General features: G+C 58.0%; 1 protein-coding gene across 5 annotated transcripts; it reads right to left on the reverse strand.

The window, feature by feature from the left end:
• Window positions 1-127: 127 nt before the first annotated feature.
• ANO7 (anoctamin 7) lies at window positions 128-23,407 on the reverse strand. Of its 5 annotated transcripts, none has more exons than XM_004743785.3 (24): window positions 23,116-23,404; window positions 21,841-21,952; window positions 20,815-20,872; window positions 18,104-18,243; window positions 16,368-16,475; window positions 15,652-15,788; window positions 14,764-14,821; window positions 13,949-14,059; window positions 13,027-13,192; window positions 11,574-11,664; window positions 10,998-11,094; window positions 10,329-10,472; window positions 10,123-10,260; window positions 9,406-9,504; window positions 9,218-9,320; window positions 8,562-8,673; window positions 8,264-8,318; window positions 6,635-6,732; window positions 5,497-5,642; window positions 4,142-4,347; window positions 3,919-4,061; window positions 1,938-2,028; window positions 1,387-1,506; window positions 128-1,237 (listed from the first exon to the last, which is right to left on the reverse strand). In XM_004743785.3, the coding sequence occupies exons 1-24, from the start codon at window positions 23,151-23,153 to the stop codon at window positions 1,097-1,099; spliced, it is 2,712 nt and encodes a 903-aa protein (XP_004743842.2). In that variant the 5' UTR covers window positions 23,154-23,404; the 3' UTR covers window positions 128-1,096. The 5 variants fall into 5 exon arrangements, 3 of the variants coding, with proteins under 3 accessions (XP_004743842.2, XP_044922571.1, XP_044922572.1); XM_045066636.1 differs by having other exon boundaries at window positions 128-518; window positions 23,116-23,403; XR_006602475.1 differs by having other exon boundaries at window positions 490-518; window positions 1,387-1,776; window positions 23,116-23,407.
• Between the last annotated feature and the right edge of the window lie 986 nt (window positions 23,408-24,393).

The following is a 24,393-nucleotide window of genomic DNA, read 5'->3' on the forward strand; positions in this document are numbered from 1 at the left end:
GAGATGGGGAGGTGCTACCCTACCTTTCCAGGAGTACCCCCTCCATCTCTTGGGGGGCCTGGTTGGGAAAGGGCACCTTTTCTCCAGCTGCGTGAGGTTTGGGGCCTTTCCTGCTGGTCATCTTGTTTCCCTCCACTGGCCCCTCCGACCCTCACAGCATCTACCCAAACCCCTCTTCCCTCCATCTTTTCTATAGCATCCTTCCACAGTGCCCACCCTGCCCTTCCTAGAGGTAAATTTTAAATTTTCACAACAGGTTTTTTGCACATCTGCATTTATTGCTAAATGTTGTAGACGCAAACCCCCTCTCTCCCCCAAAACTGTATTTGGGATCTTGTGTGCTCTGTTTTTGGTGGTTGTTACTAAAGATTGCTTGGTGACCCCGCCCAGGCCTGGTCTCCTGCAGCTGGGACAGCCCTGGGCAGGGTGGGGTGTGCGTGTCCATTTCCTTTGTTGAATGTCTTCCATATCATGTGTTTCCATAGCTATGATCCATCCCTTGGCCTTAATTTTGGAACCTGGAGATTATATGCAAACATGTGTAAAGGCTTATGAATATGGATGACACTGGAATTTTATAAATTCTAAAATAAAACATGAAACCAGATAGAGTGTGCTACAACTCATTTTGTCATGCAGCATGTCCTGTGAAACCAGGGATGTCTTCAGCATGCTCTTAAGTGGTAACTGGAGATGCACAGATAGTTCTAGTGTCTGGTGTGTTTCTCCCAGCTGGCATGTGGGAGATGGGTCAGCAGTGCCCTGAGAGCAGAGAGGCAAAGTGCTGGGAGGGAAGCAAGCATTGGCCCCTGAGCAGGGGTGAGGCAGGCCAGCACAGCTGGTCCACACCAGTGGAGCTACCTGCCCTGGGGCCAGGAGGGAGAGGCCAGGGAGCAGCTCCAGCTATTGCTACAGTCAGCTGGCCTTGGGGGCCCCCAGCCAGCACCCGGGAGGTAAGGTGCCTGAGCAGAGACCCAGGGTCACTGAGGTCACAGCACTTGGGGCCAAGAAGGGGCAGGAGGTGAGCTGTGGCTTCTGAGGGCATCGAGCCTGTAATAGCTCTGGGGCCTCGGGAGTCCCTGCCCTCCAGCTGTGGCTACCGACTTGAGGTGACTCCCGTGACCTCAGAAGGGACTGGTGAGGCCTGGCCGACTCCTGGCGTTGTAAGCTGTGAGCCCAGACTCTTCTCCAAGCCCAGGAATCTGGTGTCCTTTGCTCCATTTGTACCAGAGAGAGCCTGTCTCCAGGAAAGGGTGCAAGAAGGAGTGACTAGACTGAGCATGGTCTGTCACGGGCTACGGCAGAGTGCTAGGCCAGGTGCCATGCCACTGGCAGATGGGGGAAGGTGACGCGGGAGGACTAGGGTTTGGGGAGGGGCTCGCTCACCTCATTCTCAGCCAGTGCCTGCTTGGCCAGGTAGTACTCCCGCTTCACCTTGACCTCCACAGACTCGGGAATGTCGGGTATCAGGAGGTCAAGGACCCGGCTAATGGAGAACACCACGTGCTGGGAGCAGGACATGGTATAAGCAGTGGGAGAGGGTGCCCACCCTTGGTAGAACAGATGCCTCTACTCGCCTGAACAGGGCCAGGTGTGGCCATCTGCTCCCCAGGTGTGGGCTGAGCTGCAGAAGAGCAGTGTAGCAGAGAAACCCCCAGAGGCGGCAGGAGCCACAGCTACAGACACCTGTCCCAGACACAGTCCCAGGTTCCGAGGCCCTGTAGAGCCTCCTGGCACACTTGCAGCATCCAGAGACAGAGGCCAGGCAGGGACTGACTGGTTCCAAGATGGGGAGAAGACAGTGTGCAGGAGAGCTGTGATAGGACCAGGTGGCGGTGCATGTACACCCCATACCTGCACGCCACATGGTGGATCAGGCATCCTGGGGGCGGGGGGCAGTGGGAGAAGCCAGCTGGGGAACTGGGAGCCTGGCTCACCTCAAACACGATAACGAAGGCCAGGCGGATAGCCAGAAGATTCCAGTAGGTCGGAGAATACTGCCCATCATCTTCCCTGAAAGCCTGGTACCTGCAAGAGATCAGGAAGTCAGTGTGGGCAGCTGGGGCTCTGTCTTTTCCTTCCCTGACCCTGATTCTGGACCCAGCTTACCTGAGGACACCTAGAGGAGCAAGTACTCTGACAGGACCTTTAGCTTTCAGTGTTGGGGTCCCAAAGGGAAGGATAGACGGGCTGGATTATCCCACTCCCCTGAAGCCTAAACTGGGTCCCATGGTGGCAAATGTCCTGTTGTCCAGCGGATGTGCTAATACAGTAAATCTGTGCTGCTGTGGGTAGTGTCACCCTACTTAACACCGAGAAAATGTGCCATTCCATGAGACCAGCAGCAAACTCTACTCACACTTGCCCACCCAGCATAGCTCTCCTGACTGAACAGGCTCGTTACTTCTGGTTTGTCATCTTGCCATCCTTGGACTGCTTCTTGTACTTCTGACAAGATGTGACATTCTACTTTGTGACATAAACTTACATGATGCACTCGATGGAAAAAGCACTACCAGCACCAATGTTATAGGGGGGGAAATCTCGAATATTAAACAGTAATTGAGGGGGAAACCGTCAATGAATGTCATAAACTTTCAGTGGCTAAACTAGACACGACACAATAGAGACTGGGAATGCAGACAATTCTTTGTAATCACCCTGAGTGCTCTACAGAGAGCCAGAAGATGTCAAAGATATTCACCATGCCTTTGAGAGACATGAAGGGAAGACAGAGTTACTCCAACGTGGCAGGAGTTCCAGAAGCTAAGAATGCAGACTAGAGAAGCTCTGTTTGAAACAATGAAAGGGAGAGGTTTCCAGAACTAAGGAAAGACCACCTTTTAGATCAAAAGCATGTACTGAGTTTCAGTGAGAAACTTTTTAAGGAGACTCTACCAGTGCTTCCTACAAGAAAACCAGGTTACAAGAGAGTAATAGTCCCAAAGAGCTGAGGGAAAATAAGTCAACCTAGAATTGTATGCCTGGGGTCACCTGGGTGGCTCAGTGGGTTAAGCCTCTGCCTTCGGCTCAGGTCATGATCTCAGGGTCCTGGGATTGAGCCCCAAATTGGGCTCTCTGCTCAGCAGGGAGCCTACTTCCCCCTCTCTGCCTGCTTCTCTGCCTACTTGTGATTTCTCTCTCTGTGTGTCAAATAAATAAATATTTTTTTTTAATTGTATGCCTGCTATTTGAAAGACAAAGAATTCCCAGCATTAAAACCAACTTATGTATGCCAACCACACACACCATTCCTGAAAGGGCTATTCCAGGATCTACCACAGCAAGAATAAAAATGAACTCAGAGGGAAGGCAACGCTGAATAAACAGTAGTCACAGAAGGTACTAAAATATACCAAACAGATGTGATTAACAAATTACTAAAAATGCTTTTTTAAAAAATTTTTATTTATTTATTTGATGGAGATCACAAGTAGGCAAAGGCAAGCAGAGAGAGAGGAGGAAGCAGGCTCACCATGGAGCAGAGAGCCGGATGTGGGGGTCTATCCCAGGACCCTGGTATCACGACCTGAGCTGAAGGCAGAGGCTTAACACACTGAGCCACCCAGGTGCCCCCAAAATGGTTTTTTTTTTTAATAGTAAAACTAAAACTGTGTAACAATAACAGTGCAGTGGTGGGGGTTCAGTCGGCTGTAAAGTGTGTGAAGACCCTTGTCACACATGGGAAAGGAGACGAGTGAGTCCCTACATTCTTGGTCAGGAACACTTACATAGTTAATCAGAATGCTAAAAATGCAAGGGTGACTTCTAAAATAATACAAATGGACACCATCAGTTCCAAATAAGCAAGAGGCCGGAGCTCCAGGACCGGGGTCCAGGAGCCACCAGCCCGACTGCACCCCACCCCAGCCCCCGGCACCCGGTCCCCAGCACCCTTCACCCCCTCCCCGTTCCCACCTGCACGTGCGGTTGTGCGCAGCCGCGAAGGCGGGCGGGGCGCTCGCCAGCGTGAAGTTGACGAAGCCATGGAGGTCGCCGGCGCGGGTTCCCCGGTAGTAGGCACGTGGCAAGAAGTCTGAAGTGAAGGCCAGCAGAAAGGCCTGGGCGGGGCCGGCCGGTCAGCGGGAGTCGGTCTGCGCGGCCCCGCCCAGCCCCGCCCCAGCCCAGCCCGGGCGCTCACGTTGCTGACGACTGCCAGGTGTGCGATGCCCGCCAGGATGTGGGACCAGATGCCGATGTCCTGCGCGCGCTCGGCCACCGGGCGCCGGTGCTGGCAGACGAATTTGCGCGCGTCCAGGCGGATCTCCACCCAGTTGTTGAGCAGCGCGAAGAGGGGCGCGAGCGGGCACGCGGCCACGAAGATGGTGACGAAGCCGAACTGCAGCACTGCAAACAACACCAGCGGTCACCGCCGCCCCCTCACACACCCCCCCGGGGCCCACACAGTGTGACCCCGTCTGCCCTCAGAAGCCTTCCACAGCCACACCTCCAGAGACCCCTCCCCCCAGAAGACTCTGGAACTCTCCTCCCCAGTGCTCAGAAACCCTGTTTGCCTCATGCAGCCATGGAACCTGCTTCTGATTTTAGGGCTGGCTTCTCCATTCACGCCTTCAGGGGATTTTTAGGGATTAGCTTCTTCTTTTTTTTTTTAAGTATTCTCTACACCCAGTGTGGGGCTCGAACTCACAACCCTGAGATCAAAACTTGTGTGCTTCACTGACTGAGCCAGCCAGGCGCCCCGGGAATGGCTTCTTGAAAGGGATTTCTGAGTCTTATGTGAAATTATGAAGGGGAGCATGGGGTCCCATTTCTTGTCTGGTGGAGTAGGGACATGGGAGGTCAACCCCACTCCATGTCATCATGGAAACACATGTCTCTCCCTCAAGAACCATGCAACTCCCTTTTGTCCATAGATTGGTGGATAACACTCTACCACCCCTTTGGCTAGCGGAGCACTCAGACCAGTATGTGGTCCAGATAGCCACTTTAGGTTAGGAGTGTGGGAGATCGATTCCCCTCTGTTGTCTCTGAGGAGGACCCTGCACTTGCAGGGACCAGTGCCTATAGTGGACACACGCCTGCCCTTCAAAAGGGCTTCACCCTGCATGGGGAGTGAGCTGCACGCATGGGTACCAGCTGACAAGGATGCATTGGAGTCTAGCAGAGTGTGGGCATCAAGATCTCTGGGGAAAATCACCTCCTAGGTGTCCCCACATCTGGAGCCGGCCTTTGTCCTCACCCCCAGGGCCTGTCTCCGCAGCATTCTGCTTCTCTTCTCACTCCCGCCATGTGGCTCTGGCACATGCTTGCCAGTGCCCCATCCAAGGCCCCCAGGCCCTTTTCTGGACGCCTGTGCCCTCAACGCTGTCCCGTCCCATTCTTGGCCATCCTCTCTCAGGCCCTCTTCCCTCCAACCCCCACAATCTCCTTTCCAGAGCCTTTGGGGGCCTGGCTCCATGGGGGACCCTCTGTCCCCACAGGTAGATGTACACAGATGCCCAAGGCCAAGGCCATGGTCACTAACGTGGATCCTACCCATTTCCAGGTACTCTTGAAATAGGCCTTCACAGGGCAGAAGCTCGTAATCAGCCTCCCAGGGTTCCTGGCCAGCTGCCTCCCGAGGCCTGGCCTTCCTCTTCTTGGAACGCAGACGGAACTTCTGCCACCAACTCTGTAGCTTCCTGGAGGTGGAAACACCCAGGGAAATGGGTCTTTTTCTTCCAGGGTAAGCCCTGCATGCTCCACAATTCAAAGGCAGCATCAGGAGAGGTCTGAGCCATAGGGAGGGCAGGGGTGAAGAGAGCATCTACATCTCAGGGGTGGGGGGCATCCCCTCCCCCGCACCCCTGCAGTGTCCTCCGTAAAATCAACACTGCTCCTGATAGCTTTTGGGGGGAATGAGTTCCCCTCGGGAACTGCAGAGAAGGGGCCAAGAGCTATGTGAAGGTTTGGAGGGGGTAAATGAGGGCAGTTTCTGTGCCGGGATTGTGGGGGGCATATATGTCGCTCTGCCATATGCTGGGGGGGGGGTCATGTGTGCCTGTTGCTTTGCCGCACTGTCACTTGTCCAGGCCCTGTCCCCTCCAGGCACCAAGCTATGCCCTGCCCTTATAATCCCGAGTTCTGCTTCACTGCTCCAACCTCACAGAGAAGCAAGACTGCACCGAGGCAGGGGTTTGGGGGTTGGTGTTGGTCAAGGGTTGGATTGGTCAAGGTCCCATAGCTACATCTTTTTTTTTTTTTTTAAGATTTTATTTATTTATTTGACAGAGAGAAATCACAAGTAGTTGGAGAGGCAGGCAGAGAGAGAGAGAGGGAAGCAGGTTCCCTGCTGAGCAGAGAGCCCGATTCGGGACTCGATCCCAGCACCCTGAGATCATGACCTGAGCCGAAGGCAGCGGCTTAACCCACTGAGCCACCCAGGCGCCCTCATAGCTACATCTTCATGGTGCCCCAGAAAAGCCAAGCTGGGAGCTGCTAGTGGGGGAAGACCAGGTATGCAGGGGGGATGGGAGGGTGTCCAGGTTGGCTCCAGCCCGGTAAGGGGGCCCAGTTTCTTTAAGGTGGGCCCCAGTGGGGCCATGGCGGTGGCACTGGGGAGATGGAGGGACCTGAAGCCTGGGCCCTCCCTTGCTCCTCCCTGGTGCTGCCCTTGAGGCTGGGATTGACTCACGGGACAAGGATCTCCTGCACGTTGTTGATGATTTGCTTTCCCACCATGATAACCAGAAGCTCCTGTGCCAGCTCGATGAGGCAGCCTCCTGCCGCACACTACAGAAGCAGGGTTTCAGGTTAGCTCGGGGGAAGGACTGTCCTCCTACCCGCCCATCCTTCTTTACGCCTCAAAGGTAGCCCCCTGCCATGCTGTCACTTCCCTTTCAGACATGCCATGGCACACTGAAGACTTCAAAGACTCTCCCTCCCTTTCCCTGGGCTCACCCAAGCTCCCCACAGACTCCCCCTGATTGTGCAGAGGGGTGATGGGGTGCTGACATATAGCCCCAGATTTCCACTGGGGACCCTCACAGGGTTATGTGGGGCTGATCCTAGCCTGTGGCTAAAAGGAGGACTCAGGCCCCACTAACCGGTGACGCAAATTAAGTGATAATTGGACTGGGGCTTTTAAGGGAGCTCCTGAGACAGCATGCCTTGCACAGGGGTACTGAGCTGGGAGTTCTGGGCCAGCTGCAGGCATCTTCCCCACCAGGTAAGGCAACCCTGAGAACACAGCCCAAGCTGGGAGAGCAGTACGTTATTTAAACACCTGGATCCAGCCATACCTGAGCCCACAGAGCCCTGAATATTTTCAATACCAAAGCCAGTGACACTCCCTTTTTTGCTTAAGCCAGTTTGAGTTAGCAGCTTTTTTCACTGGTCACTGAATGTTGCCTAGCTGATACAGTATGTCACACACAGTCATGCCCCTGAGTTAGGGTCCCCACTACCCTGTCCCTAAGAAGCCCCTCCCATCTCATGTGAAACTGAGATGGCCCCTTTGCAGTCAACAGTTGGGGTGGGTCACTGCCCAGACCTGTGGAGAGGAGGGAGAACTTTTCAGACAGGAGAAGAGGTGATGATCCCAGCAGGGGCTGTCAACGTCCCGCCCATGTCCCCTGACCCAGCACAGCGGCCTTTGGGGACCTTCATGCAGCCCCTTGGCTCAGGCATGCTTGGCCATCCACTGCTGAGAAACCAGGTGCGCAAGGACCATCTGGAAGGTTTTTCTACAATGTCCCAGAGGGTCCAGGGCAGAGTCATGCCCGGGGTCTCATGGCAGTGACCCCCTCACTCAAGTATTCACAGGCGTACTCCCTTCTGCCTGCTCCCCTGGCCTCTCACGTGCTCCCTGGGATGACACCCAGAACAATTACTTGCACCAAGTCTTTCTCTTGGGGTCTGCTTGGGGGACCCATGTGACAGCAGGCCTGTCCTGCACCCTGCAAGTTGGCTTAACTTGCACTTTGTGAAAAAGTGGGTTCCTGCTAGGCTCTCACAGCAGCTGGTGTTCACGGGGCAGGGCCCAGCCATGGGGAGCAGCCAAGCCCGTCCTAGTCACCAGCCCCCAGCCCAGGAGGGTCACCAGACTCTGCACCCCCAACCCCTCACAGGGGCTCGAGTCCATCACTGGGGCAGGAACCGGGCTCAGGTGTGCTTCAGGGCATGTGGAAATAGGGGCATGGATAGGACATGTGGGCCTGGGGGTGGAAGTGGTACGGGAGTGCTTCGGGTCTCTGGTGGCTCAGGACATACGCCTCGGGGTCCCCACCCCCACCGGCAGGTGCTGGCCTCCCCACATACTCACCTCCTCATTGCGGACCCCAAACAAGGTGTGATAGTTGCCCGGGTATCCCACAAACCTGGAGGAGAATTGAGGTCCTGAGGCCAAGAGTGAGGAGGGGCTGCTGCCCTTTGACCTACTGAGTACCACGGCCCCCACCTGACCAGAGGAGGCACAATGTGGCCCCTGAAGCCCAGTTTGCTGGGTGAGCCCACTCAGGGCTCTGGTGCCAACCTCCTGCCTTCCCTGGGTGTCTGGACGGTGTCCCAGCGCCCACACGGGGGGCCAGGGGGGAACTGTGGCCAGAGGGAGCGGCGCTGACCTGCCCTTGAAGAAGGCGATGTAGATGGGGGAGGAGTAGAAGTTGACAAACTGGAAGATGAACACCTTGAGGGTGAAGGCATCCTCAAACTTGGTCTGGGTGCGGTGCATTTCTAGGGCACAGGGGGAGGGGCCTTAGTCCCCCCATGTGAGGCCACCTCACCCTGGGTCCCAGGACTGATAAGAGGCTGGGGGGGGGGCAGTGGAGGAGCCAGGGGTGGAGCAAACAGGATGAGTTGGAGGGGACAGCACAGGAACACCGTGGGCCACTCCCACAGGGCCCTGCCACTGCTGTCCCCACACCCAGAGCCTCTGCCTGGGACATCCGTCCCCACTCCCCGGAGGGCCACCCCACACTTGCTTGCTCCGTAGCACTCTTCCTCCCTCCCACTTGGGCCCTGAGCTTTCTGCCCCTGTCCCAGACCAGGCTGGAAGCAGACAGGAGTCTGTGGAATGGACAGATGGTTTATTAACATTTGTCCCAGGAAATGTGGGGCAGGGGGTGGGGGAGGCTGCTAGAAAGGGCATGAGACGCTCCCCCACCCCCCCGCCCCGCCTCACTTAGATGGAAGGACTCTACTCATGGGAGAGGGGTGTGTTCTGCCGCCAGGGCTGGGTGAGTCCCTGGGTCAGTGCCCTGCGGCCTCGGCCACTCACCCCATCTCGTCAGGATGTGAGCCAGGGCCATGTAGATCTTGGAGAGGATGAGGATGAAGACCAGGTTCACCACGGACCCTGTGAAGCTGGCAATGCGTGAGGCCTGATGGGAGTAGGTGGGTTAGAGCAGAGAGGGGAAGGGGTGGTCCAGAGCCTTCCACCCACTAGCTGGGCAGGTGGAGACTCACCCAAGCTGCGAGGACGGTGTTGTTCAACCGGGACATGAGGATGGCCATGATGGCCCGGTACAGGATGATGGACACGAGGCACATGATGACCACAGCCACCTGTAGGGCAGCCAGACGCCTGAGCTCCCAGCAGGAGCCCATGCTCTGTGCCCCTTCCTGTCGGAGGGCAGAGTCGAGGAGGGCGGGGAGGAAGGTCCTTCAGACTAGAGGGCGGGCTTCATCTGGGTGTCAAGGGGCCACTGTGCATTATCCTTGGCCCTAGGTACTGGAGACCCATCCCTCCTACCCCCACTCTTCCCCCTCACCAACCAAACAGTGGGGGTTGCTAATGTCTTGGAAGAGGTGGGAGGCTGGTCCTGTCAGGAAGCCCATCAGCTAGAAGGCAAGGAGGGGGTGTTGGAGCCCTGTGCCGGGATCACGCCCCACCACCACCCATCCCTGGCTTGAAGGCTGCCACAGGACCTGCGTCCATGGGGGAGTCTTCCCAGAGCCTGTGCCTGCCTCTTGCAGCCTGGCCCCCCAGCTGGGCCCCAGGCTTGGCCCCTCTCTGGAGCCCAGGCAGCCAGCCAGGGCCCTTTCTGGGGGCTGTGAGAGTCTTCTGGGTCACGGGGAGGCAGTAGGCTCCTGGCATCCAGGGGAGAAAGGGTGACAAAGGTGCCCCACATGGTCAGGAGGAGGGAGATGACGGGGAAAGGAGGCCAGTGTGGGGAGACTCACCATCATCACCACCACCACAGATCCCGCCAGCACTCGGCGTAGGCGGCTCCTCTCTGGGAAGTAGGGCTCGTCCTCCCCAGTGATGGGGTTCAGGGCCGTCATGGGAGCCGAGGCAGCAAACTGGGGCCTAGGCCTCTCCTGGAAGGGAGCCAACGTTCAGCAGTGGCCTGCATACATGGGAGGGCGGCAGCTGCCGGGGCACCCACCTCGATGTCTTCGTAGTCAGAGCAGCCCCAGCGGTAGGCCAGCGTAGCGCTCATGCGTTTCCAGTGCTCCAGGAGCAGCACAGCCCACAGCGCCATGAACATGCTGAAGAAGACGGTGCCTCCGTGGTCGAAGAGCCGGCTGGCCTGCGGGGGGCACGGGCAGGGTATCTGGCTTGCCCAGGGTCTGAGGCCCCTTCATTCCCAGGGAGTTCTCCCTTTGGGAAGGGCCATGCCAACTCAGAAGTAGGTGGCTGGTTCCCTGGGGCCCAGGGCCCCCAATGGGGGTGGAACGTTGTCCCAGGGCAGCCTACAGCCTGAGGGACTGTCAGAGCTGGGGACAGACTTACACGCAGAGGTCATGCTGTAACGGGCTGAGACTTTGGGGGACACTGCCTAGGAGCAAGTGTATTTGGCACATAGGATGGACATGAAATTCTAGGGGCCAGAGGGTGGCTTGCAGTGTCCTGAACTATGGGCCTCAAAGATGATCTCCACCTGGACTCAGAATGTAGCCTGATTTGGAGTGAAGGCCTTTGCATACGGAGTTAAGGTAAGGCCTTCCAGATGACAGCGCCCTGCTTGGAACCCTAAGGCCAGTGACAGATCCTCGCGTGAGCAGGGGGACAGAGCCTGCATGGAGAAAAAGCCAGGGAAGTTGGGGCTCCGTACCTGGACCAGGCTACAGGAGCTGGATAGCAGCCAGAACGGGCAGTCGAGGCAGAGCGGGCACATCTCAAAATTATCCGCGCTACTGCACAGCTCCTGCCTTCGGGGCACAAGGGCAGGTTGCAGGAGCCATGGGGGGGGCGACAGGCCCCCGTCAGTCCCACCCCTCACCCTCTCCCTTCCCACCATGGCCTTTGCCAGGCTCAGTCTTTCTTTAAAAAGTAGTTTTGGAATACATGCCAAGATAATTTTTGAGTTAACTTTCTTAAGTTTTAGCTCCATTATGAAGTAAAACCAAGCCAAGTCATTACTTATAAGAAACGCTTATACTATTATAAGAAGCAAGGACGAATACCAATAAAATTAGCCCAGGAGCCCGCCTGTCCCCCTGTGTCAGTCTGGGAGCCCACCTGCCCATCCATCAGCCTTCCAGCCAGGTCTACAGGAGGGCAAGGATGTGCTCAGTGCTCACCTTCATCCCCAGCTCTGCAAAGGGCCTGGCACCTGTGGGCCCCCCAAACACCACCCCCTCAGGAAACATGGGACGAGTGCTGGGAGCTGAGAGGAGAGAACACTTACGTGGGCACATCTGAGAACACCATAAAGCAGCCCACCAGGAACACCAGAGTGCCCACCGCTGCTGCTGGCAGGAGCCAGCCCGTGTAGAACCCTGCAGGGACAGCACTGGGGTTGGCCATCAGGACCAGGATGAGGGACCCTGGGAGTTGGCTGTCAGGGCCCTGGGAGGGCCTGGGTGTAGCCAGTGCTGAGTTAGGCACTGGGTGGGGGTCTGCTCAGCCACGCTTGTCCCTTGGGCGCCCCCATCCAGCCAGCAGAACCTGATACCTTCTGGGACCTTCTAGGAGGAAGCCAGCAAGGCATGCTGCTCAGGAATGTCCCCTGGCTGCTCTGAGCCCAGCTCCTCCTTCCTGTCCTCTGTCCTGGCCTCTGGACCCCCTACCATTGACTTCAGCATCAGGGCTCCTGCACGTCCCTTTCCTAAGACCCATTTGGCTTCAACCACCATGCCCGGAATGGACATCCCGTCTGTGAGAGGCACACAGCCCACTGCATTCCGATCTGGGAGACAGGTAGGGTCCATTTTGAATGTTTCCCTCGCAGCCCCCTCTAACATGGCCAGGTTCCTCGGTTGCCCCCATCCCTCCAGCGGACACCCTGCTAATCTCCCATGGGTCTAGCCCAGCCCCTGGTCTGGTGTCCCGCCTCCAGTCCCACCCTGCAGCAGCCAGAGTGACACCTGGCCCAGAAGCCCAATGAAAAGCTTGTTCTGCCCTGTGTTGCCTTGCAGCCTAGCTTTGCTTCCCACGGCCCCTGCTTCTCCTGGCCCCGAGATGGAGCCCCAAGGTCCTCCCCACATGGGTGGCCTCCGCCTTGTCTGGGTCCACAGTGGCTGTGTCACATGCGGGCGGGGTCCCTGCAAAGGCGCAGCACCCTAGCACTGCTGGTCGTGTGAGTCCGGAGGAAGGACTGCCCTGATCCGCAGCTGAAGGGCACATGTGCTGTGCTTGGGGATGAGAAGGAGTTTCAGAATGGGGCAGGTGAGGGTGCTGCACTGGGAGTGGGTATAGAGCTGAGTCTGTGAGGGGAGTAGGAAGTCCTGGGCTGCCCAGGGCAGAGGGTCATTCTGCAGGATCCAACTTGCCCACAGCGAGGGACAGGGTGGCTGACCCTGGGCCCTGGGCAGGGGTGACCACCACCATTTGGGAGGGCCTGCAGTGGCTTCAGGCCTCACAGGCCACGTGTGGTGGGCTGGGGACACTGGGGGCTGAATTGGGAGGGCCCCGCCTGCAGAAGGGGGCTGCCCATCCCTCACTGGGGCAGTAGGAGGCCCCCAGAGGAGCCACAGGTATATGGCGGGGGCTGGCAGTGGCAGGGTGGGCGTAGGGCTGGGAATTGGGAAACATTTTCCTCTGGTGTCAGTGTGGCTCCCCTCAAGGGGGCAAAGGTCAGCAGCCTGAAGCCTGAGCTAGGGGGTGCGGGAGGTCCAGTGGGGCAGTGGGGCAGGACTGACCGAGCCAGGCGAAGTAGAGGGCCACCTTCTCCCCGAAGTAGCTGCGCACGTGGTCCAGAGGCTGGCACTTGTACCACTTGTGCCAGCGAGCCCAGTACTGGAACAGGATCTGCCTCTGGGTGAGGCCTGAAGCCTGTGTGCCCTCCAGGGGGGTCCTAAATGGGCCCTGTGGACAAGAAGCCGTCCAGTGGGGAGATCCAGATGGCCCTCCCCGAGGTGGGGGGCCCGAGAGCTACTCAAGGGAGAAGAGCATGATGCTGAGGGACTAGGCAGCCAGGAAGGCCTAGTCTGAATGGAGCCCCTCAGCCAAGGCTCCTGGGGTTCAAAACTAGGGCAGGGAAGGGAGAAGCAGTCTCAGAGTGGTATGGTCCCTGGTGAACATGGGGAGGTGGGGCCAGCTGTGCCTCCCAGGGAAGGAAGGGACTGTCAGTGGTGGGGGAGGCACCAGGCCTTCCCAGCCAAGTCCCCACTGTCACACAGTGGTGGGTACTGGCCTGGCCCAGCCCGCAGGGACCACCACCCCTCTGTGCAGCTCTGAGGACTCATGGTGGGTCCTGTGCATGAGGACCCAGCCCCACACGCTAGACGTTGTGTCAAGGACACTGGTCAGGCTGACAGGTGCCCTTCGCCAGCACTGGCCTGGTTTACCCAGCTCTGTGAGGGGCACAGGAGACCTCACTGTCTTCCCTAAGATGGAAGCTACCACAAGGCAAGGGGGTGGCCTCTGGCCCCCATGCCTACAGACAGGCCACTGTGGGGCTGGATCATGTCACCAGCGTGTTGTCAATCCCCGGCATGGCCACCCATCTGCTCATGGCTGTCTAGCACGGGGGGTAGGGCCCCGGGGTCCTCCTCGGCCAGGAACTCAGCCTCACACCCAGGCCAGAACCCCCCGCCCCAACAACCAAGCCCCGGCTCTCACATCATGCAGGGGGAAGGCCGCGGTGAAGACGCCCTCTGCCAGCAGCTGGTCAATCCCAAACAGGCCTTTCTTCTCGTGGCCATATGGGGTCTTAGCCAGGATGGCAAACAGCTGGGGAGAGATGGACATGGAACCTGTTACCTGTCGTGTGAAAGCAGGGCAAGACTGTCCCAGCCCGCTTGCCTCCCTGCTGACGGTGCCCATACAGTGTGGTCACAGTTCTTGCTCACGTAGCCACCCACACACACCACAGTCCCACGTTAGAAATGGGGGGACCCTGGCCAGAGTCACTGGACTCACAGGGGTCCAGTCCGGATCTGAACCCAGGCCCTGGCTGCACACAGCTGGCTCCCAGTCCGTACTCTGGGCAGAAGACAGCTTCTATCGGGGTTCCTGTGTCGGGGGTGGGCACTGCCCTTGACCTGGGCAGCCCACAAGGCCCTGTGTCCTTTAGCAGTCAGCAGGGGGCTCTCCTGGGCAGGCCTATCCCTGGTCTTCCCCTCCAAGGCCACTGGAACAGTCCTCCCTGAGCGGCTGGTCTCAGGGATGCTGTGGCTGCGGGTCCACTCTGGCCCTCGGTCCCCTCCCCGCCAACCAGCAGGACCCATGCCCACCTGGGGGCCTGGGGGTCATGGAGGGGTGCTGAGCAGGGCCCCCAGGGTGTAGTGAGCTGGAGGGCAGCCCGGAAGCCTCCAGCACTCAGCTCTGAGGGGCCCCTGGCCCAGGGCTTTGGCACTGTGATCACAGAAGAGCTTTCCTGTGTCCACAGAGGCCTCTGTCCTCAGCTCAGGGCCACACCGGGGATGCCCACTCACAATTTGGTGCCTCTTGGTGCTGGTGAAGAAGGTGTCCTGGTTGTCACTCCCAAGGAACCTGTGGGGTGTGGAAGCACAGAAGTCCAGCCCCTGCAGCAGCACACACCCGGGAGGGCATGCGGGGGGCGCACACGCACGGCCTCATCCCATGCCCAGGAGAACAGCCACCGTCCTGCCAGCAGCATTGACTCCAATTGGTCCCTTTCCTTTTCGAGAGGCAGAGGTCACAGAAGGTTCTTCAGACAGCATAGAAACCCCACACACAACGGGCAAGTCGGTGGGGGAGGATTCCATGTGTCCCCGAGGCCCTGAGCGTGGGACCAACGGGCTCGTGGGTTGTGTCTGGTGGTGGCCTGTGTGGACGGACGATTGACCCCAGGATCTTGGGAAGTACCATGGGTGGAGACAGGCTGGTTTCCCCCAGGCCTGGAAGGAGGTGTTCTCAACTTGGGCAGTGAGACTCCCTGGGAGTCCTTAGAGCTGGTCACTGACATGGGTCCCCACTCACCCCTGATGCTGGCCTTGTTCACAGGCAGGCTGTGTCTGTGTGGGCAGCTGGGGCTGTACCGTGCACGTGGACAGGCCCCGTTCAGTTTTTGCCTCCGAAGTGAGGTGCCTGGGCCTGAAGACCCTGCCCCCCACCGCGGACCTGTAGCTGAGCGGAGACACACCTGTGTGCCCGGCCAACTCTGGGGGATGTTTGTCCCCCAGTAGTCCTGTCCTGCCCTGACCAAGGTAGTTGGTGCTTTCCCGCTGAGAGGCATGTCCCCGGTTGGAAGCCCCAGGGAGGGAGTGAGACCGTGGAGGGGGCACCTTGTCTGAGCTCAGTCCCACAGCCTCGCATTTGCCGTGCGCAGGGTCTTGCCACGGGAGAAGCCCCAGCCTCACCTTGACAGCTTGCTCAGTTTGAACTGGCAGGAGTAGTACTCGGGGGGCACACCAGGCACGTCCTCCTGCAGGATGTTGGGGATGCCCAGCCACGCCAGCAGGCCCGCTGACCAGTTGGAGGCCTGGTTGGGCAGCTCCTGGAAGGCAGGGGTGTTTGGCTCCCACTCCCGAACAGACGCCACGGGGAGACCGGCACTGTGCCGTGGAGTAGGGGTGTAGGGGGATGCTGAGTGCCATCTGCCCTCCCCCGCCATCCCCTTGCCGTGCTGTGGGCCCTGTGGGGAGAGACCAGGAAGCTTCTGCCCCTCTCCAGGCCTCAGGCTCCAGGGCTGCCTTGCTGGGCTGTTGGAGACCCAGAGCCCCTTGGGGCGGGAAGAGACAGGAGGGCAGCCCTGCCTGTCAATGCCCGTATCACCAGGGTCAGAGAGGGCTGGCAGGGTGGGCAGCACTGAGGCCCCCAGGTAGGTCATCCTCGGGTCACCTGGCAGGTGCTCCCCCCTCTGCCCTGTGTCCCCTAGGCTGGGGCTGGCCCTCTGTGGGGGTGGGGTAGGGGTGTCTGGGTCTGGAGGAGGCACACGCCCCCAGCTCCCTGAGCCCACCCGGCTGCCCAGTAAGCCTTCTTGGGGTGCAGGGATGGGGGCTGGAAGGGACTCTCAAGGACCCTGAGTGGGGAGCCTGCGGGGTTGTTGGCACTGTGTGGGACCCCCCCCACCTACCTGCAGGGGCAGCTTGAGGCGCAGGTCTTCTGCGTAGTAGCAGAGCACGGCCCAGGGGGCGCTGAGGAGGATGTAATGCACAGTGCCTGGCCCGTCCTGCATGGTGCGCTGCGGGGACAGGGGTTCTCTGAGAGCCTGAGGGGGTGCGCATGTGTGTGTCCACTCACACTCCTGGGGAAGACGGAGATCTCTGCAGCTGTGGCAACGGCTCCCCAGCCCCAGCCGTAAAGCCGTTGGATAAAGGGCAGCTTGCTTGTGCGAGCACCTCCAGATGCTTAGCTGGCCGTGAGCCTGGCCGTCGGGAAGTCAGTGCATCGGCCATGGGGGACAGGGAAGCGGATGTGGGGGCCTGCTCCAGCCATGGCCTCTGGGACCAGTGGGCCCCCACAGGTGATTTGTTCAGGACCCCCCCCGCCACTCTCCTGACCTAAGGGGGCCGTCAAGTCAGCGTTCAGTTTGCAGTTAGTGAATAACGGGCTTGGCCTTCAACAAGCCACTGGGTGTCTGTGTTATGCATGGACATGGAGCAGTGTGCACACGTGTGTCAGTGGGCGAGCGTGACTCTTCAAGTGTGTGTGCAGACATGTGGCAGGTGCTCCTGGAGTCATGAGACCGGGACTTGGGGCGCCTCTGCCCCACACAGGCTGGTTTCCAAAACCCCTCTCTTCCCTAAATGCACATGCCCAGGCCCCACCCAGGGCCCCTGGAGCAGACATGCTGGGCAGGGTGGGTAACCCCAGCGGGAGGAGCCATGTGCTGACACCTGCCCTCTAGACTGCCCCCTGCTGTTGCCTGTGTCTGTTCTCCTGCAACCCCCACTAAAGGGAAGCCCGCCCTTCCCAGTGACGGTTCTGCAAACTCTTGGGGCCATGCTGAGGAGCCACAGGTCCCAAAAGCTTTTTCCATGATCAAGGGGGGCATCTTTTCATCCCCACCCACAGGACTGTCAAGTAATTCAAACTTGAAGGGGAGGGGGTGTCAGCTCTTGACCCCCAGTCCCCTGGCTATATGTCTACTGGTGGCTGTGGCCCTGTAGAGGGGTGTTGGTGGGGGGGTGGGGGGGAGGTGAGCACAGTACATGTCAATTCCCGCAAGGATGCCGTCGTCAAGAGGGGTTCATCCCCCGGGAGTTCTCTGAGCAAGGACGCTGGCCCTACAGTGGCCGCACCATGTACAGGGGCACATCTCAGAGGGATGACCCGGGGCGGAGGGCAGTGGGAAGGGTGGGTGGAGGACCCGAGGGGCGAGGCCTCAGGGACCAGGTGATGTGAGGGGTGTGGGGCAGGCAGCAAGTCTGGCGAGGCTTCAGGGCTGTGTACTCTACCGGCCCAGACCCCCTAGGCAGCCGCACGCCTTCTGTCACTGAACATGTGCTCAGCGGGGCCGCTGTCACAGAGGATACAGTGGGGCAAGGGGCTGCTTTAGCGGATGCATTCTGTAAGCGCAGCTAGTCCTCATCACGAGGGTTCCACCTAGACACACTTACACAGAAAAATGGGGAGGGCGGCTCCCAAGTATTCAGGAGGGTCTGAAAGTCTCTGGCTCCAGGCACAAACTGGGTGTGCGAGGGCCTATGGTCAGTAGTCCACAGGCACGGGGAGCTCGCCAAGATTGGGGCACCCAGCAGGACTTTGGTGCGGGGTTTGTTCCGGGACTCTGGACCCCATGCCCTCGGGCCTTGTTGGGACGGTCATAGGTCATCCACCAGATGCAGAGCCCACCACTGACCCCAGTACCTGGTCCACACACAGCCCAGCTGCACGGAGGTTCTCCAGAAAGGTCTCCCTCCAGGCTGCGTGTGTGTCTGTCTTGTCCCTGATGGTGCTGTCCTGCTGCTCACCCAGCTTCAGGTCTTCCTCCCAAACAAGGACAAAGTCTGCTAGGAACCAGCAGGGACAGAAATCAGGGCTGGCATCCCAGCTGGGATGCTCAGCTTCTGGGAGGCATGGGGAGAAGGAGCCAAGCTTGAGGACCCTTGACCTGCTGTTCTATGTCTCCTTCCCAGCTCTCGCTCTGGTCCTGGTCAGGGCTGGGAGGGCTCGAGGACAGAACTTGCTGATGGGAGGGGCCATCGAGGGGCTGGAGCCTACTCTGGGCTCTACGGGTTAGTCCCCACACCCCACAGGGGCTTCAAGGACTTTTAGTGCGAGTGACCCTCAGAATTCCCTCCCTGCCATAGAGAACTGTAATGGCGGGAAAAATGTGGGAAGCCCCTGCTTTTCTGGCAGATGTGCAAGAAGGAGTCAGCACAGCACAAGGGGTAAATAAATAGGTAAATATCAGAGAAAAACTATTACTATTTGCAGATAACAAGACCTCGTAGATAGAAAAACCCAGGGGCACGTGGGTAGTTCAGTAGGTTAAGCCTCTGCCTTTGGCTCAGGTCCTGATCTCAGGGTTCTGGGATCAACTCCTGCATCAGGCTCTCTACTCAGCAGGGAACCTGCTTCCCTTCCTCTCTCTCTCTGCCTGCCTCTCTGCCTCCTTGTGATCTCTCTTTCTATCAAATAAATAAATAAAATCTTAAAAAAAAGAAAAATCTAAAGGAATTCACTATGAAATTATTACAACTAATAGCAGATTTTGCAAAGTTGCAGGACACAAGATCAACATATGGAAATCAGTTGGGTTTCTGTACATTAGCAATAAGCTCAAAATGAAAGGAGGAAAACCACTTCCATTTGTAACAGCATCCCAAATAAAGTATTTATAAATATACTCAACAAGAACTTTGTAAGACTTATACTTCAAAAACCACCAAACATGGTTAAAATAAATTGAGAAGCTAAATATATGCAAAGACACACCATGTGCATGAATCAGAAAATTAGTATTATAACGATAGCATCATTCCTGAAATTAATCTACAGATTCAACAGAATCCTCATCAAAACCCCAGCTGTTTGTGTGTGTGTGTGTGGGGGGTTGCTTGTTTTTGTTTTCAGAAAGTGACAAGTCTAAAATTCATTTGGAGATACAGGAGATCCAGAATGAATAAAACAATGTTGAAAAAGAATAGAATTGTAAGACTCACACTTTTGGACTTCAAAACTTACTATGAAGCTAGAATAACCAAGACAGTGAGGTACTGGTAGAAGGACAGGCGTACAGACCAATGAAATATATTTGAGGTTCTGAAAATAAACCTGTATATTTATGGCTAATCCATTTTCTTTTAAAAGGGGGCACTACAATTCAATAGGAAAAAAATAGCATTTTCAGCAAATGGTGTGGGGACAAGTGAATACCCAGATTGGAAAGAATGAATTTGAACCCCTACCTCACACCATACACAAAAATTAACTCAAAGTGGAGTTAAGATCCCAAGATAAAGACCACAGACCTAAGTATAAGAACCAAAATGTTAAAGCTCTTGGGGGGAAACAGTTGTATGTCTTCATGACCTGGTTTAGGCGAGGGTGTGTTAGCTAGAGATTAGCAAGAAGAGAGAAGACTGAGGGACTTCTGCAAAATTAAAAAGCGATGTGCTTCAAAAACACCACCAAGAAAGTGAAAAGTAACCCATGGAATGGGAGAAAATATTAGCAAATCATATATCTAATAAGGAACCTGTATCCAATATACATAAAAAATTTTTTCAACTCAACACTAGAAAGACAAAATAGCCCAATTTAAACATGGGCAAAGATTTTGAATAGCCGTTTTTCAACAGAGACAGACAAGTGGCCAATAAGCCCATGAAAGGATGCGGGTGTTATCATCCATGAGGGACTGAGGGATCAGAAGTTACCCTATGGCTCTGCCGTCCCACAGTCCCCTCCAAGACAAGGGCCCCATGAAATCTGGGGCATGAATGTCCCCTGCTGCTGTGTCAGTCACACGATCCATCGAATGGGGGCCGCCAAGATATCCATGGCCAGATCTTTCGGGGAGACACCTACATGGGGTCGCCAGCTCACCAGGTGCCTCTAGGCCTCATTTCCAGGATCGGCCGCCCTGCTCCCAAAAGTGGCCACACAGGGTCCTTCCCGCCAGCAACACCCGACCATCCCAGTTTCCTCACAGCCTCGCTGATGCTTGTTAGTTTCTGTTTTGTTTTATTATTTGTAATAGTTGCTGTCCTGCGGGCCATTAGGTGAGGGTGTGTGCTCTCTGGGGCTGTGGGCACGGCAGCAGGTGGCAGCGGGGAGCCCGGGCAGGGGACAGGGGCGGGCTTGCCTTCGGGGGGCGGCCCCGGTCCCTCAGGAGGGACCCCTGGCCTGCCAGTTCCAGCTCCTGGGCGTGCTTTGCTCACCCCCAAGCCCTCCCCTGGGCACCCTGGGCACAGCACTTGACACGGGGGCAGGTGCAGGAGAAAGTGCTGGGTGGGGGAGGGGCTGCCTGGATACCAGGAATGGTGACCCGCTGCTACCTGTGGGTGTCCCATCTGTGTCTCCACCCCCAGGACTAACATGGGCACAGCTGTCAGACACTGGGAGGGGCTCACCTACTCGGGGCTTGGAAGGGCTCCCCATCCTGCCGGCGGCCTCCTGGTGTCCATTCAGCTGGAAGTAAAGGAAGGGGCATGGTGGCATTCTGACCCTGACGACTCCTCCACTTCCTTCCCCTCCCACGGGTGCTCCCCTACGGGTGCTGCCCCCTGCCTCCCCTCAGGGGCAGAGGCATGAGCAGAGAATACAGCCACCGGGTGTGGGCAGAGCAGCTCCCAGACACAGGTATGTCCAGGGCTGAGGTCAGCCTCATGCCTCCTCTGGCCTCCTGAAGGTCGCATGGGCCTCCAAGCACCTGGTTGGGCTGTGCGCAAGGGTCAGGCTTGTAGGTAGCATGGGCAAGACCCAGGTACCCATGACTGAAGGCCTCCAGCAGCTGCGGGAGAGCCAGGCAGTCCGCCAGGTGGCTCTGCGCCCAGGCCCAAGGTGGTCATGGCGCCCAGAGTGTTTCTAAAAGGTCCAGATGACCCCCAGGCAAGTAACCAAACACCGTGGATATAACTGACGTCCTCATCCCTCCTCTGGGGCAGGGGGTGTCGGGAGTTTGTCCCCTCCCGGGCCACTTCCACACATTGCACACGTCAGAATGTGGCATCTCAAGGAACGTTCTGTGTTTAAGCTTCAGGATATGATACGTATCCCTCTCTAGCTTTCCGTCCCATGGGTGGGACCTGGCCTGGCCCAGCCTGTGCCTGGCCTCCTGCCTAGCCTGTCCCTGAGGTTGTCTGCATGTCCCTCAGAGCCGGGGAGCTGGGTGATGACCTGGGAGCCTCCCCCTTCCGGTCACCAGGGCAGCTCCCGGGCACAAGAGGGCCGGCATCAGGTGAGGGCTGTGGGAAGACACAGTGGCCATGGGCACTGGGTCCATGCCCACCAGCTGGGATCCCAGATGGGGTCATTGTCTTCCAGGCCCCTGAGTCTCATAAGAGGTGAGTGCTCAGGCCCAGGCAGAGAGAGACCCTCCTGAACTGTGGGCCTGGGTCTCCAGGAAGGGAGGAGAGAGGCTGCCTCCCGAGCTTTACCTGTGAGGTGCTGGCTGTGCTCCCGTATGAATCCTCATTCTTGGCAATGGGGACCATGTCGATCAGGATGGTGCTGTCCTCCTCCCGGGCCAGCCTCCGTGGCATTCCGATCCTGCACCCACAACCCCAGGGGGGCCCATGAGACATGGTCCACTGACTACCATGCAGCCCACGTGAACGTCATTGGGGAGGGCACACGCCAGAACAGTGGCCCGGGGTAGGTTCAAGGCTGAGCTGTCCCACCTGGAAGCACAGGACGGTCCCCCATGTGGGCTTCCAGGTCTAGGAGCAGACCAAGAAGAAGGAGAGTGTCTGGAAGGCTTGGCCCTGCATCTGTGTGTCTGTCCACCTGTCCAGTGTGTATGCCTACCTCCCTATCAGCCCAGCCCAGAGGGGTGGGCTCAGAGACCCCCTCTTCTTTCTGCTCCCCTGCAGGAGGAGCAGAGGACACCTTCCATTGAGACAAGGCCTTGGCTCCTCCTGGACCCGCCGGGGAGGCTGGCCTGGCCACGCTGACCCTGTGTCCCCCCGACCCAACCTCTGGGTCCCCCTGTGGGGAGGTCAGATGCTACTGTTCCTGTGGACAGGTTGGCAAAGTGGGGCAAAGAGCGAGAGGAGCCCTGTGTCCCAGAAGGGGGGGGGTTGAGTGGGGGCTGGCCATCTGTCCCAGCACAAGCGATGAGGGCTGTCACCAGCCACAGAGGCTGGGAGGGTGTGAGGCTGGAGCTACAGGAGGTTGGAGGGGACAGCTCATTGAGGGCTGGAGAGGCAGAGAAGTGAGCCTGCAGCTCCTGACTGTCTTCCACGTTCCAGACAGCCTGGAGCCAGGGGTTGGCCTTATGACACGGTCCCTGGTATGGGGCCAGTGTGTGTCATGGGGCAGTCCCAGAGAAAGTCTGGAGAATTTGAAGTCAGCTAGCTGCCTTTGGTGCTGCTGACCACCCCTCACCATGTGTCCCTTCTGGGTTGTCCGTGCAAAGAGGATGGGGACAGAGGAGGTCCCAGCCAACATGAACTGCTTCATGTTGGCCCACCGAGCAGGTGGGAAAATTGTAGTTCCCTAGCATTGGAGGTGCCCTGCCCAAAGCCCCACTGAGTGCCTGGCCTTTCTCATCCACCCCCAGGGCCAGGCAGGCCTCTGACAGCAGGGTGAACCTTAGATAGAGCTTCAGGGCACTGAGTACCCTGATGGCTGGGGGTGCTCATGCAGCCTCCCCGGAGTCCCTCTCCCCACCTCCCTCCCTGTGGCCCTTGCATCATGGAATGGGTTCCCACCTGGCGCGGCAGCTTCTGGAAGAGGCCTCTGAGGTCATGGACAATCTTCCAGCACCAGCCTGGTCTGGGCAGTGGAGTCTGGGCCAGACCCATAGACAGAGAACTGGGAGGGACCTCGTCCTTGTGGTCCTGCCCAGGTGGGGCTGTCCACTCAGGTGTCCTTACCTTGCCTAGCAAATGGGCAGGAGAGGGGCCTGGCATAGCTGCCTGGCAGGGGGCAAGGTCTCCCAGCTCCTGGAACAGGATCTGCCTTTGTTTGAGAAGGGGGTGTGGGGCTATGGGTCTGCAAACAGAGGCAGCCCATTTTCCTAGAGCCTCTCCCTGTCTCACATGCAAATGCCACCATCCTCCCCTAAAGGACGCAGCTCATCTTTCTCCCCTGATTTACTTAGGAATGTCCCTGTCCTGCTGCTGTGGAGGGACAGGGAGTGGTGGCGTCCAGCTGGGGCGGCCACGGAGGGGTTGGCCGCCATCTCCACCTGGTGGGCCGCTGTCCGGAGACTCTGAGGGCCTGGCTTGCACAGCCAGTTCTGCCATTTCCTGGGTGTGACCTCAGGGTCCATATGTGAAAGGGGGTGCCGCCCAGCTCACTGCAGGGAGGGGTCCCAGCCACCAGGTCCTTCTTGGGTCTAGGCCTGTCTCCCAGGAGCCCACTCCGTGGGCTCTCTTGTGCAGGAGCCCACTCTCTTGTGGCTCTCTTGTGCAAAACCCAGAGTCCCACCGTCGTCCAGGCTACATCTCTGACCCGCATCCCCCTCCCAGGAGACCCTGCTCCATGGGTCCTGGGTTGCGGCCCAACCACAGTGGGTATCCCTGAGCTGGAGGATCCACACTGGGCTCTCTGTCTGGGATCACTGAGCTGGGTTCCTGTGTACCAGCTGCCCTGGGGATGCCCCAGAGCCGGGAACTGGGGTGAAGCAGGCGAGGGAGGAGGGGTATCCACTGTGGGGCCTCAGCCTGGCCCCACAGGGCCTCCGGACGGGAAGGTGTGGCCCAGAGTTTTTCTAGCCAAAGACAACTTGACGTTCTGCTCTGGCCACACTTCCAGGGGCCTGGAAAGAGGTCAGCTTTCAGGGGTTCCCAGCACTCTGCTTGTGGTGGCCCCAGGGACGTCGGCCAGAGAAGAGCGGCAGGTTGGCGCTGGGGGTCACCGCTCACCAAAGCTGGAGCTGTGGGGGGCCAGGTGAACGCAGGACGCTGGAAACAGCACTCATCCCGGGGTGGTGTTGAAATGCCTATTTTATATAATGTTTCATGTTTTGACATTTTTTTCAAGTT

This window comes from Mustela putorius, unplaced genomic scaffold (genome assembly GCF_011764305.1).
Source record: "Mustela putorius furo isolate JIRA1106 unplaced genomic scaffold, ASM1176430v1.1 tig00003869_pilon_pilon_pilon, whole genome shotgun sequence".
Lineage (NCBI taxonomy): Eukaryota > Metazoa > Chordata > Mammalia > Carnivora > Mustelidae > Mustela > Mustela putorius.

Excerpts from the sequence above, each read along its gene's own strand:
- ANO7 (XM_004743785.3), bottom strand. The coding sequence starts at position 23,153 with ATGACCTCAGAGGCCTCTTCCAGAAGCTGCCGCGCCAG. Across the intron at positions 21,953-23,115 it reads TCCAGAAGCTGCCGCGCCAG|GATCGGAATGCCACGGAGGC; the intron begins GTGGGAACCCAT and ends TTGTGGGTGCAG. Across the intron at positions 18,244-20,814 it reads CCCTTCCAAGCCCCGAGTAG|ACTTTGTCCTTGTTTGGGAG; the intron begins GTGAGCCCCTCC and ends GGTTCCTAGCAG.